This window comes from Podarcis liolepis, assembly GCF_965112155.1.
Source record: "Podarcis liolepis genome assembly, chromosome: 4".
Lineage (NCBI taxonomy): Eukaryota > Metazoa > Chordata > Lepidosauria > Squamata > Lacertidae > Podarcis > Podarcis liolepis.
Window position 1 is genome coordinate 23,222,263 of NC_139558.1, and position 13,588 is coordinate 23,235,850.

The following is a 13,588-nucleotide window of genomic DNA, read 5'->3' on the forward strand; positions in this document are numbered from 1 at the left end:
TCAGGTATAACAAACCATGACTCAGGATGAGATCTAGATTTGATATCCTGGATTGTAAAAAAAATAAAAATTAAAAAAAATCTGGTCTGCAGAAACCACTGTTTACAGTGTTTGTAAGAAGCAACAAACTACTGTTTGTTCCTAATGATGGCAGAAACTATAAATCTCCCCCCTCCAATATATAGGGGAATATAGTTCTACAGGCCAGAGGTTTGTGCCAGCTCTCATGTGTCTGTTAATAGTTTGTTATTTCTGAACCTATGCACTGTTAAGATTCTTCTTAAGGGCCTTGATGAGGAAGAGATTCATTTTTCAAGGACCTTGAGGATGACAGACAAGAAGATACTACCAGTATTGCAATCAAAATCAGGGGAACCAATTATTCTTCAGTAGGCAATACTTTGCCAACAGACCAAGCAGAACAAATATGTACAAACATGAGAGACAAAAGATGATAACAAGGATCCAGATGATAGCACTATATCCAAGGAAGATCAAAAACAGATTTGAAATAAATGATTTGAATGTTTCCAAAAAAGCAGACTGACGACTTTAGTAGAACCAGATTGAGTGACGATGATTTAATTTTTTCACCAGGCTTCAACTAGCTTAGGTGGGGACCAGCATGAAAAAAAGAGTATTTTCTAACACAGAGCATATTTCCCAGATCCAAGTTGACTAGTACCTCTGCTGAGAAACAATTTCACTATGGTAGCCAGTAATATACAATAAACAGAAGAACTCAAGCCCAGAACAGCAAGATTTTAGAACATATTAACTACTTGTGGTATTATTTGTCAACACGTCCATAGTATTTCCAACATATTAAGCAACATTAACTCTAAGAAATATATAGAATAGCACAGAGGGAGGAATACCTCACATAGCAAAGAAAATGCACTATACAGAGTTTTGACAGTACAACTGAAAAATATACAATGAAATTTACATAGAGAGGAGAGAAGGTAAAAAGACAGCTAAGAGATCTGTGAAGCAGTGGTCTGTCATATTGCATTGCATAGTAAAGCAATTCCTTTAAAACCTGACCAGTACACTATTTATGGTTCAGCCTTTAACAGCTAAGAGTTATGTGGTAATGGAACAGCTTGTAACCAGATAGAATCTAGCTTCAGCAGTTTTTAAAAGCTGTACATTTTCGTACCTCTATGTTTCTTTGTTTAATCACATTTTATTTCTGATAAACTGGAGTGCAAGTTAGTATGTCAGAAGAACCTTCAAGTCACTGAGAATGAAGTACTCAACAATGCTGAGAGCAAGAATTTAAAAACATTTCTTGACATATGTCCAGCTCATGGTGGCCATGTTTTCCACAGCACATTGCAGATGTATAGTGAACAGGTTTTTAGACTCTGATACTTTGCCAGATACAACAATCTTCTAATTATGGTAATGCAATGGCATTTCTGCTTGTGACAATAAAAGTAACATGATTATGACAATTAATGTGCACAAAAAGTTTCCCCTATCAGCAGGATAGTCATGTGATACATACCAGTCCTCATGACAAATTCAAGTGCCTTAGCAAAGTGAATATACATCACTGAATGAAATGCTAAAGCTCCCTTTCTCCTTCTTTTTGCCTATTTGCAGGCAAGACCGGTCTAACTTTTGTTTTACTGTACAGCACTTTGTTCTTGTAAATTAATAAACAACCATGGCCAATAACTATATGAAAAATTCTAGGATACTAAAAATATGTTTAAGTGCCAGTCCTGTCAAAAGGTAGAAACAGAATTAGATAGCAGCATCAAATTCTTAAGACAATTAATTGTGAATGACTATACCAAGTTATTAATAGCAAATGTCTTAGAATAGTAATATCATCACACTAAAACCTTGCAACAAATTCAAGGTGAATAATACAGTAGGAATTAGAATAAAGGCTGCCAAAATATAAATTCTATTCTGTGTAGATTATGAAAGATTCCATAACACATATTTTGCTTGAAATAAATTCTATCCTTGCTGTGAATCTTCAGTTTAGCTTACCATATAGCTACAGTATTATACCCAGTGTAAAAGGAGGCAGGGAAGCAACAATTAAGCTGCCAAACTAAACACAAATAGAAACACAATGAATGTGCTCCACTTGCCATTCCAAATAAGACACCAAGAGACAGCAGATCACAAAAAAATCATAGAACTGAGGACAGTGGCAGTAACAAGAATGCAGTCCAGACTTTCAAACATAACTGGGGATGGGTAAAACTATTTAAACATTAAATCAAACATTCACCCTGATATCAGTGTATGATGAATGTACAGCCACAACTTTGAATGTTGGGTTTTGTGATCTGATGTGGGGTGGGACTGAACAAATCTGCGAATTACCCAGAAATGTTTCCCAGCCTTTATTCGTGTGCGGGCAGATAATATGAAATCCCCCTCCAAAGTTTTCCAGCCACTCATTCATTCATAGATATAGCGGGGAAGGAAGCAAGGGCGGGACTCAATGTGAATGGACGGAAGTTTTCACAGGGAGAGAAAGAAAGGGGGGTGAGAGAGAGGGAGAAGCGCACGTCTGGAGACAGACGCCGAGGCTAGAAAGGACCACCCTCTCCTTCCCGTTCCTGTGCGCTCAGCATCCCGGTGCAAGCAACGGAAAACAGAAGGGTTTGAGCGACGGGAAATGGGGTCTAAGTATTATATACGCAGGTTGGAATGGAAAACGAAAGGAGGAAAGGCCGGCCGGAAGCAGGCTGTGTCCCCCTTCTCTCCACCCACCCAAGCGCTCCTTTCCCCCCAGCTGATTAGGTTAAGCTGAGCCATGCAAATTCCGACATGCGGATTAGGAGAGAAAAGAGAGGGAAGAGGGGAGAGAGAAAGAAAAAGAGAAATCTCCCCAAGGCGCCCCTCTCCTCTTTTTGCTTCTTCTGCCTTGGGCTGCGCCTTCACGCACGCTTTCCTGGGAGGGAAGCACAGCCCCCCCCCTTTTTTTAGGGAAAGAGTTTCCTTCCCGAGGAAACGAGCCCAGGATCCGGCCCCTGGATACGCCCTGACTTGGAAGAGGAGGAAACCCCCACGGGGGGAGGGATGCGGAGCGAGTGAGGCTTCCGAGAGGAGACGGAGGATGGCGGGGGGGGGGGTTGTCAGGCCAGGTGGGGAGATGGCGAGGAGGATGAAGTGCCCCAGGAGGCGTGTCCATCTCGGCCAGGTCCATCCGAGGGTGGGGGGGGGAGTAGGGAACAGGGCGCCAGGTTCAACGACGCCACCCCCCACTCCCCCATGCGAGAAGTAATGGCGGGGCAAGAAGTGGGCGCGAAGTGGATATCCCGGTCAGGTGTGCGCGTTTCCCACCCGCGTCGCCGTCCCACTCACCACAAGGACGGAGCCTCGCACCACCTCGGAGACGCTCTGCCGCAACTCGGCGGCCGTGCCGGGCTTGCTCAGCGCCCGCGTGAACTTGCGCGTCTCCGGGGGCCCCAGCGCCGGCTGGAAGGGCATCGTTGCCATGGCCCTCGCTCCTCCCGGCGGCCCTGGCGGAATCCCCGGCCCTCTCAGGGCGCTGCCTGGAGGCTCCTCAGGCGGAGTCCCGTCGCCGCCCCCACCATCCCCTGAACAACGCCGCGCGAGCGAGAGAGCGAGCTGCCGGCCGGCCAGTCAGTGTCGCAGCTGGTCTTGGCTCGCGGCGGCGCCGCTCCTGTCAGGCGGCCCCTCCCTCCGGGCGACGCGCGCACACACACACCAACGGCGCCCGCTCGCGCCAGCCCCCAAACACTGGCACGCGGGAGAGGGTGGGCGGTCGGGGGTGAAGAGAGCGAAGCGGAGGCGGGTTCGCTTGAGCTGATTGGCGCGGGCGCCGCCGGAGGGGCGTGGCCCGGCTGCTCCCTCCTCGCCCCACAAGGAGCGAAGTTCCCAGCCGCCTCCCCAACCTGCGTGGCCCAGGCGAGGTTCCTGATTGGGCCTCGCGTTACCTGCCCGGCTTGCTCTCCTGCACCACCCTGGCCTCGGCCCCCTTATTGGCTCGGCCTGGGAGGAGGGGGCGTGGCTGAGAGGGAGCGGAAATCCCATCCCAGAGCGGCGTTTATTCTCTCCTGGCTTTCTCTAGCGCGGTACTGAGTGCCACCAGGTCATTCCACAGTGGATGGCGCGGGCGGCTGTGGAAGGGATGCCCTTGGCAGAGCGCTGTGCCTGCTGGTCTTTTTCCTGAAGTACAATACATATAACTCCCAGCCAATGGGCGGCGGTGCGGATATGTGTGTATAAATACGATTTGCACGTTCTATAAATAAGATTTATTACTTTTAAAGCATTAGCGGTTTTTTTGTTTTCCGATCACCTTTGCGTTGTGAGTACTTCCCCCCGATGCAGCTTCAAAGGGCGGCTTCGCGAGGAAGCTCTTTACCGTAAGTGATGCATGTTTCTAGAGAGCTCTAGCATCTGTGCTGGCTCCTTAAAACACTCCAGGAACGAGGCCAGTTGCCGGCTTCAATCCATAATGGCTCAGGCTCTACTTATTTAAAAGGCCGCCACCTCATTCTGTTCCAAGTCCATAAGCACTCTTCCAGATTTCACCCACAATTTTTTAAATATTCCAACTACATACTGCCAAATTCCTGTCTCCATATTATGGAAGTAGATTTGGTAGCGTTTCTACGGGAGGGGGGTGTACAGCAGTACTTTCATTTAGAATTAGAATTTATTTATCAAGGCTGCACAGCCTTTTATTTGTCAAGTATGACACAATGCTGCAAAGAATAATCAAAGGTAGCATTTTTAATGTTTTTCATTTTTTAAAGTTACATCACTGTTTTTACACTTGAATGTTACAGCAGGAGCATGTGGGTGTAGAGAGGATTTTTTTGGGGGGGGCAGAACCAATGTGATTGGGTAGTTAAGTATTTTTATTGTTTTATGCCCATGAGCAGGAGATTGCCTTGAAAAAGCAACATCTGGCAACCTGCCAGTTCCTCATATTCTAGCCTGGCATGACAGACCCAGCTCAGGGCTATGCAGGTGGTTCTCAGCTGAGTTGTATAGGAGAAAGTGAAACGGCTGGGAACCTGGAAAAGTAGAGGGGGGCAACCTGCTTCTCCAGTCCAGAAACTATTGCCACCAGACACATCAGATAGGTTTCACATTCTCTGAAACTCTGTCCAAGAGAATGGCTGTCAGTAGGGCTAGCCCTAATTGACATTCGAGCTACTGGAATCTACTGTTACAGATAGGTAGCCGTGTTGGTCTGCTATAGTCCAAATAAAAAAAATCCTTCCAGTAGCACCTTAAAGACCAACTAAGTTAGTTCTTGGTATGAGCTTTCGTGTGCATGCACACTTCTACTGTGTTATTGATTCAAATATACATTTTATGTTAGATTCTTAAAAAATCCCCCAAAAATTATATTCACAAGAATAAGGAAATTTCAAAGGGAAAAGGTACTGCGTAAGGGGCTAGAACAATCCTAGACACCTCTTTACACGTCAGTCCTAATTTCATGAGTAACAACGGAACTCTGAGGGTTTATAATGAGTAATATGGTGGAGCGAAGTAACTTAGGGCACATATTTTAATACAGTGGTACATTGGTTCTCAAACTTAATCCGTTCCAGAAGTCCGTTCCGAAACCAAGGCACGCTTTCCCATAGAAAGCAATGCAAAAGGGATTAATTTGTTCCAGATTAATTTGTTCCAAACAACCCCTAAAACAGCAATTTAACATGAATTTTACTATCTAACGAGACCATTGATCCATAAAATGAAAGCAATAATTATGTACTGTACTATAAAATACATAAGACAGTATTGTAGCTGTTAAAAATTAAATTTTATTTTTTTTCTAACCGGCACTGATGATAGCCATTGTTTGGATGGAGGGCTTTTATCCATTTCCACAGTCACACATTCATTCAATCAATCAGTAGCTGAACTGGGCTTCACACAGTCACAATAACAAATTAACCGAAAAAGCCTCAAAAACAAAAATGCAAAATAAATAGCAAAAACAAAAGCACCAAACTTAATCCATTCTGGAAGTCCGTTTTGACTTCCAAAATGTTCAAAAACCAAGGCACAGCTTCTGATTGGTGCAGGCGCCCCAGAAACAATAGCCAACAACCACATCGGACATTCAGCTTCCAAAAAAAAGTTCGAAACCAGAAAACTTATTTCCGGGTTTTCGGCATTTGAGAACCAAGGTACCACTGAATTGGGTAGAGTGTGTAGGATGAACTGGGTGACTTCATAAACCATGGCTAGAGATATGGAATAAAATTCACTAAGGCGTGTTTGCAAGTTGTATGTTGAGGAAGAAGTGGGGTTTTTTGTTACCATCTTTAGACTCATCTGTCATACTCTGGAGCTGACTGAAGTGGAACACCAGATGAGGCAAGACTAGTTAGGGAAGGTTTCATGATGTGCTCTACCCTGCACAGAACACATAGCTCCCATGTTGCTTCATCGAGGAACGAACTGAGCCTCAGCCCTATATAGGGTCAACACAGTTGCCTCCTAATTGTGAGCCCTTCCAGTATTGGAAGCTGCTGCTTTGCTTTAAGGAGCTCAGTTAGTATCTGGTTGCAGTAGGGAGCCAGAGCCAAAGGGAGTTTCTGGCTACTGTGACTCTTCCATGGAGTCATCAGGTGGCAGTGCTTCTGGGGTGTGTTCAGCAGACCCTTCCCCTTTTGTTTTGGAGTTCTCCACTTCATCACCTGAACAGGATTCCTGGTGTTTGACATCATCAACTGGAAATGACAAAGACAGAGGTGGCTCCCCCTCTCAGTGTGTCAGGTTTATTCACAAAACACTCATCGCACACTGAAAACAGAAGCAAGATAGTCATAGTGGCAGCAGTATGTAGATCCCTAAAAAAGGCTTTTGAACAGCTAGGGCAATAATATCTGCTTCATCAAGCCCAGTTCAATGGAGGCAGCTGACAGGAAGCAATGGAGGAAAAGCCAGGGGAGAAACAGAGTCAGACCTGGCCTATGTGCTGACAGCAAGAGTGATTTTGCAATTTGGCTGTGGAGCCCAGAGTGAATATACCCTCCTAAATAAAAACTTCAGAGCACTTCCAAAACTGATTGGTTAGAGGAAGGCACGAATTCCTGGGCATCCTTTTGTTCTCTACAGCATAGTAAAACTCTGTTTGTGGCAAGATGGGGCAAGTCCCTACACTGCCAGGATATTCTTTGTTTATTTTGTGGAGAACAGTAGTGTTATTCACTCCTTTGTTAATATTATTAAATTTGTACTGCTGAAAAATTGACCCATCTCCAGAGGGAAATCTTCTTGTAAGGTGGGTAGATTGGATTGGATTGCTCAAGCTATGTCCTGCTCACAAGATATATAACATCACCTCCACTGAGGTGACCAATTTGATCCCTTCAGCTACTTTTCCTGTCAGGCAGGCCTCCAGAAGCCTCCATGCTTTTTCTGTGCAGGAAACCATACTGAAGCCACTTTTAAAATCATAAATGCAAATACAGGAGTAGACTTGTTTCCCAGGCTCTTGTATTTAGCAGCCTGCCAACATGCTCTGACCACTACTGCCATGTGGCCCTCAGAAAGCTGTCCAGAAAGAAATGCGGCCCTTGGGCTGAAAAACAGTTTCCCCTCCCTGCTGTACATTGTAGAAGGTTCAAATATGACATATAAGTAAAAGGTGGAGTATGTGAACTCCTATCTCTTTGCCAGGAGAACAAAGCCTCCTGTTAGTTCTCCTGTTAGTGATGTTATTTTAGAGTAGCCCAAAGGTTGCTTTGTGTACAGTTTGGAATCACAGTAGTTTTTGGCCTCTAAAGGCTTAGAGTGTATTTAAGAATTTGCAAACCACCCAGTACACATACTAGTCCAACCTGTAAAATCACGTTTTGCTAGGTGCACCTAGACATATTGTGTGGGAGCTATTCTCCATAAGCAGCTTCCGTGAGACTGGGAGAACATTTAAATGAGCCATTCATCTGGACGTGGATCAGCTGGATCTTTTTGAACAGCACCAAGCAGTTGACCCACACAACTCTAGTTGAGTCATCCTGACTGTTGCTTTAGGGATAAGCTGCACTTTGCTCAGTGGAATTTACCTCTCGGTAAACATGTACAGTATAGGATATTACAGTGTTTGCAATTCTCTCAGCTGGGTAGGAGCTGCCCACCCACGCAGCTGAGAGGATATTTAAAGAGTATGTCTATATGGGACTAACTAGTAATCAGTACTAAAAATACAGTAAATCCTAGGTTCTGACAGGTTCTACCCATGTGACCGATCCGTGTCTATTGCTCTGCAAATTTTAGCCTCTGGTCCCATCCATCACTGGTGTGTCCCTGGAAGGTTGACCACAAAACGAATGTGGACCTTGGTCTGAAAGAGGTTACACACCCCTGCAATTGCCTAGGTGTGCTGTCTAGTATTGGAGGATTATAGTATTGGAGGATTTGTTTGGGTGGTGTCCATGGATCCCAACCAAGTCTGTGATTTCATAACTGTAAGGTTGTAGTTTGTAGTAGAACTATTCAGACCAGGTTTGTTTTTGTTTGTTTTTACTGTTAATTGCCCTAGTCCGGCCTGTCACCCTCCATTTGCATGTCTGACAAGGTGGTGAAGAACAGATGTGTTGACAACTGGGCACTGATGCTTTTTCTAGAGGAGGTAGACTTTCCTCCCTGCTGGCTAGAGGTCACATCATCTTATAGGCCCGGAGAACAGTAGGCCAGGAGCTAGTCTTTTGGTTTAGTATGGGGCCATGGGTGAAAGCTGGAAGGTCACAGAGGCTTGAGTTGCCCTCTGTGCTGAATCCAAAGCTCTGGGTTTGGGGACATAACTAGAAACCTTATAGCAAGCATGTCCAAAGTCCGTTTCGGGGGCCCGCTGGTCGATTTATTCTGGCCCCCGTGTCATAAAGTAAAGGTAAAGGGACCCCTGACCATTAGGTCCAGTCGTAACCGACTCTGGGGTTGCGGCGCTCATCTCGCTTTATTGGCCGAGGGAGCCGGCGTACAGCTTCCGGGTCATGTGGCCAGCATGACTAAGCCGCTTCTGGCGAACCAGAGCAGCATACAGAAACACCGTTTACCTTCCCACCAGAGCGGTACCTATTTATCTACTTGCACTCTGATATGCTTTCGAACTGCTAGGTTGGCAGGAGCAAGGACTGAGCAACGGGAGCTCATCCCATTGCGGGGATTCGAACCGACGACCTTCTTAGGCTCTGTGGTTTAACCCACAGCACCACCCGCATCCCCTCCCATGTCAGTACATGTCCTGGCTAAAATCCTTTAAAAAGCCCAACAATTTTGGGGGGAAATCCTAAGAAAAAAGTTCAACAACTTCAATCCTAAAAGCTCAACAACTATGGTTGGTCTTTTGGTCAGCCTTCACACATGTTCACTTAATGAAATCTGGTCCTCTTTGAAAAAAGTTTGGGCACCCCTGCCTTATAGGAAAACAAGATGTGTTGGAGTGTTAATGCTGCGAGCATTTCCAGCTTATGCCCAGGTTATATATGTCAATCAATCAAATCTTATTACGGTCATAGACCAGCATAAGTAGGGTAGGGTATGGTTATATATGTTATAAAAACCATATATCCTAAAGACATCAGAGCCTCCATTGACCCCATTCCAAGAAAACAGCACCCTGGATATGTGCTGGAACCCCTAAAGTCTCTCACTGCTCAGAGATTGGTGTGTGCACAACAGTACTTATCAAGATCAAATGTTTCCAGACCACACAAACCAGCTTAGATAAGCACAGTGTTTAATGCCAGGGAAGTTAAACTGAACAGATTATTTTGATTCTGCTAGTTCTCAGTGCTAACATCTTCCTTTCCATTATGCCTGCCCATATTCAGTTGTGCTTCTGTCTGTGCGTCAGCACCTTTGACTTCAGAGAAAAGCAAGATGGAGCAAGTTAGGGTGGTATTCAGCTGTAAAAATCTTGCAGTTTGCATAGCATAAATATATCTCCATAAAAGTGCTTCATGGCAGAACAGCTGAGTAAGCTTAAATCCCTGCCAGCAAGCAGATTTTTCTTTCACCTTCTCCATCTAAACCTTGTTTCTTTTTTAAGGATGTGGCTCATGCGTTGGCTGTCGTATTATCCTGACACCTAGTAGTAGCTAGGCACAGTTGACTCATAACCTGTTGCAGGAATAATGGGAGCTGTTAATTAAGAAGTATTAATATCAGTTTGCAGATACGTGTTTGCTTATAAAACAAAACTCACCAGACAGCCTCAGCTGGCTGTCAATTTTATTGGGTAGCTGACCTAAAAAAACCCAACCCCTGCCCCCTTTATGGCAGAAAAGAACTGCTAAAACTGGATTTCAAACTATAATCATGAATGGATATTAGGTTTCTTAATTTGCCGTCATGAGACGGATACTTCAGTTGGTTGTTTTAAAGGTTTCAAAAGACATCTAACTTGAGGCAAGCACTGGAAATATTCTTTTGGAAGCTTGTTGTTTACCTTCTGGTGGAAATGTAAGCCCCACCCCCCAAATAAATCTCTTTGCAGAAACAATAGGATTTACTCAGATAATTTGCAGGATTAAGAGCTTGACAGTTCCTTTAAGGCAAGAGTGTGCATGTGAATGTGTCTCTGTGTGTGAGAGAGTGTTTTAAGGTTCGCAGTGACCTAACCTTGAGTGATAGCAACCCATAGACCCAACATACCCCACTTAACAAAACCCTGCCTATTTAACTAAACCATGCTAGTTATGACTGACACATGGCTGAAACAATGGCAGAGGTCCAGTGCTTTTCATTAAATTTTGCCACAACAGCCTCCGCCCAATCCTTGCTACCAAACTCTCTGGTGAGCTTAAAAAGCAATTTGGCAACATCCTGTGCTTAAGTGACTTGGCAGAGATGCAGACAAAATCTTAGTCTGACTGGCACAATGGTGTAATGGCAGAAGGTTGTAAAAAACATTCCTCTTTAAAAAATAAGAATCAATGTGTCAATTATGCATGTCGCAGAGATGCAGAAGGGAAGCGGCTGTCTTTTGACCAGATGGTGCCAGCTTGTTCTGTACAATTCTGCTAAATCTTAGGAGGCTCTGCTTCTTCTTCAGGAAGAGTTGTTTCTTTATTCATCCCTTGAAACAAAGGGATGACACATCTTAGTTTGGGGGGGGGAGTTTAGTAGATATGAGAGAGGTTTATACAATTATGCACGGTAAATGTAAAGTGGTTTTCTCATAAGTTCACAACACTAGAACACAAAGCAGGTTCAGGAAGGGAGGTACTTCTTCATACAGAACGTAATTCAAATATGGACTTTGCTACCATAAAAAATGTTGATGGCCACCAATTTGGATCTCTTTAAAAGGGGATTAGACAAGTTCATGGAGGATTAAGCCATAAATTGCTTCTAGTTCCTCTTCAACCAGGCCTTTGGCTGATTAACGTTCTATGGGTTTTTTAAAATGTGTTCGTGGGAGGGTGATTATGGGTTTGTTCTTTTATTGTTCTTGTTATGTATTTTGTGTTTTTATTTTGTATTTTTATGCTGTGTACCACCCTGAGATCTTCAGATGAAGGGTGGTATACAAATTTAAATAATAAATAAGAATAAAAACTAAAAAATAGTTATATCCAGAGTTAGAAGCACTATGCTTCTGAATACCAGTCATTGTGGGACAACATAAGGAGATAGTATTGTGTTCATGTCCTGCTATGTGGGCTTCCCACTTTTTTTTTCTTTGTTAAATTTATTTATTTACTCAATTTGTATCCCGCCTTTCCTCCCAAAGGAGCCCTGTTTATTCAAAGACCTATATACTGCTTTTCACACGAGTATCAAAACACAGCACAACAATAACACCACCCACAGTAACATCTCATTCATATACACTTGGGTAAATAAAAAATGATGTTAAGAATGTTGGGGGGAAACGCATCACTGAAAATGCTCACCAGATCGTGGGCAGGGGCTGCAGGCATCACCTATGATAATTTCCTCTTTCCAGTTCCTACCAGACGGACTGAAGCAGGCTATGATAATTTCCTCTTTCCAGTTCCTACCAGACGGACTGAAGCAGGCCGTAACAGCACCAAGATGGACCAGAAGCACAACTCGTGTCAACCACGACTCAGGCCTTCAATTGCAGAGGGCCCAACTTTGTAAAACTCCTTCCTATTAAAAATCAGGTAGGCACCATGCCTGCTAAGTTTCAGAAACCATGTGAAAACATTCCCCCACCCCGGAGGCCTTTGCACATTGAGTGCTGTTCTAATGTTTCTATTTCTGATGTTTTAATATGCATTTTAAATTTTGTATATGGTTTGTTTTTACTGTAAGTCACTTTGAGTCATAATAATAATAATAATAATAATAATAATAATAATAATTATTTATACCCCACCCATCTGGCTGAGTTTCCCCAGCCACTCTGGGCGACTCCCACTCAAGTGTTAAAAACAGTACAGCGTTAAATATTAAAAACTTCCCTGAACAGGGCTGCCTTCAGATGTCTTTTAAAGATAGGGTAGCTGCTTATTTCCTTCACATCTGAAGGGAGGGTGTTCCACAGGCCCTCCAAGAAGGCCCTCTGTCTAGTTCCCTGTAACCTCACTTCTCGCAATGAGGGAACCGCCAGAAGGCCCTCGGCGCTGGATCTCAGTGTCCGGGCTGAACAATGGGGGTGGAGACACTCCTTCAGGTATACAGGACCGAGGCCATTTAGGGCTTTAAAGGTCAGCACCAACACTTTGAATTGTGCTCGGAAATGTACTGGGAGCCAATGCAGATCTCTCAGAACTGGTGTTATGTGGTCCCGGCGGCCACTCCCAGTCACAAGTCTAGCTGCTGCATTCTGGATTAATTGCAGTTTCCGGGTCACCTTCAAAGGTAGCCCCACATAGAGCGCGTTGCAGTAGTCCTAGCAGGAGATAACTTGAGCATGCACCACTCTGGCGAGACAGTCCACGGGCAGGTAAGGTCTTAGCCTGCGTACCAGGTGGAGCTGGTAGACAGCTGCCCTGGACACAGAATTAACCTGCGACTTATGCAGGAAAGTGGGGTATAAGTTCCTTAAATGAATAAATCCTATTGCATCAGAGCTTATGAGAGTCGTAGCATGGGGAATTTTGTCTCCCCCAAATCTCAGGACTTGGTACAGCAGAGGTGGAGCAGAACTTTTAATCAAAGCAAGCAGTTTGTTCCCGTCAGCAGGAAGACTGAAACATTATTTTAATCTCTGGGAGGAAAAGTGGGGATGTTACCACATAGTTTAGGACATGTTTTCACAGACATCTGAGAAGGGAGAGGTAGAGAGGGAACGATGCAATACCATTGCCAATGGATGTTCCACAATTTCGGGAAAGGGGAATGAAAACATTTTCTCCCTCTTGCAATAAAGGATATGAGTGGGAAACCAAGGCTAACTGTTATGTACTGAAGTTCTCACCCTGGGCCAGCAGGGGGATACTGTAGATAGTTTTCACTCAGGTCCGCATATGCAAATAAGGAATTGAAAGTGACGTTCAGTGATTGGATAGTTACAGAAAGTTGTTACTGTTGCTTTGTAGTTGAGCTCTATATAAGCAGGTTGGCTGAACCCTTCAGTTCAGTTCAGTTCTGTTCTAGCCTGTGAATAAACAAGAGCTGTCTGAAGAATCGCTGTGTCATC

At 44.4% G+C, this 13,588-nt stretch overlaps 2 protein-coding genes across 11 annotated transcripts in view; one reads left to right on the top strand and one right to left on the bottom strand.

Annotated features, from left to right (window-relative positions):
- The window catches only part of UBAC2 (UBA domain containing 2), a 244,254-nt gene that overhangs the window by 115,294 nt on the left and 115,372 nt on the right, over positions 1-13,588 (top strand). The gene's annotated exons all lie outside the window — the stretch shown is intronic.
- DOCK9 (dedicator of cytokinesis 9) overlaps positions 1-13,588 on the bottom strand; it is a 142,927-nt gene that overhangs the window by 97,714 nt on the left and 31,625 nt on the right. For 9 of the 10 annotated variants that reach the window (XR_014525547.1, XM_083500987.1, XM_083500985.1 and 6 more), the window contains exon 1: positions 3,340-3,844. The exons of the other annotated variant lie outside the window; for it this stretch is intronic. Coding sequence is in view for 8 of the 9 variants with exons in the window: in XM_083500987.1 (XP_083357113.1) it covers positions 3,340-3,474 (135 nt within the window). In the remaining variant the exon portion in view is untranslated. Of the gene's footprint in view, positions 1-3,339; positions 3,845-13,588 lie in introns of those variants that run through there. 10 annotated transcript variants of the gene reach the window in all.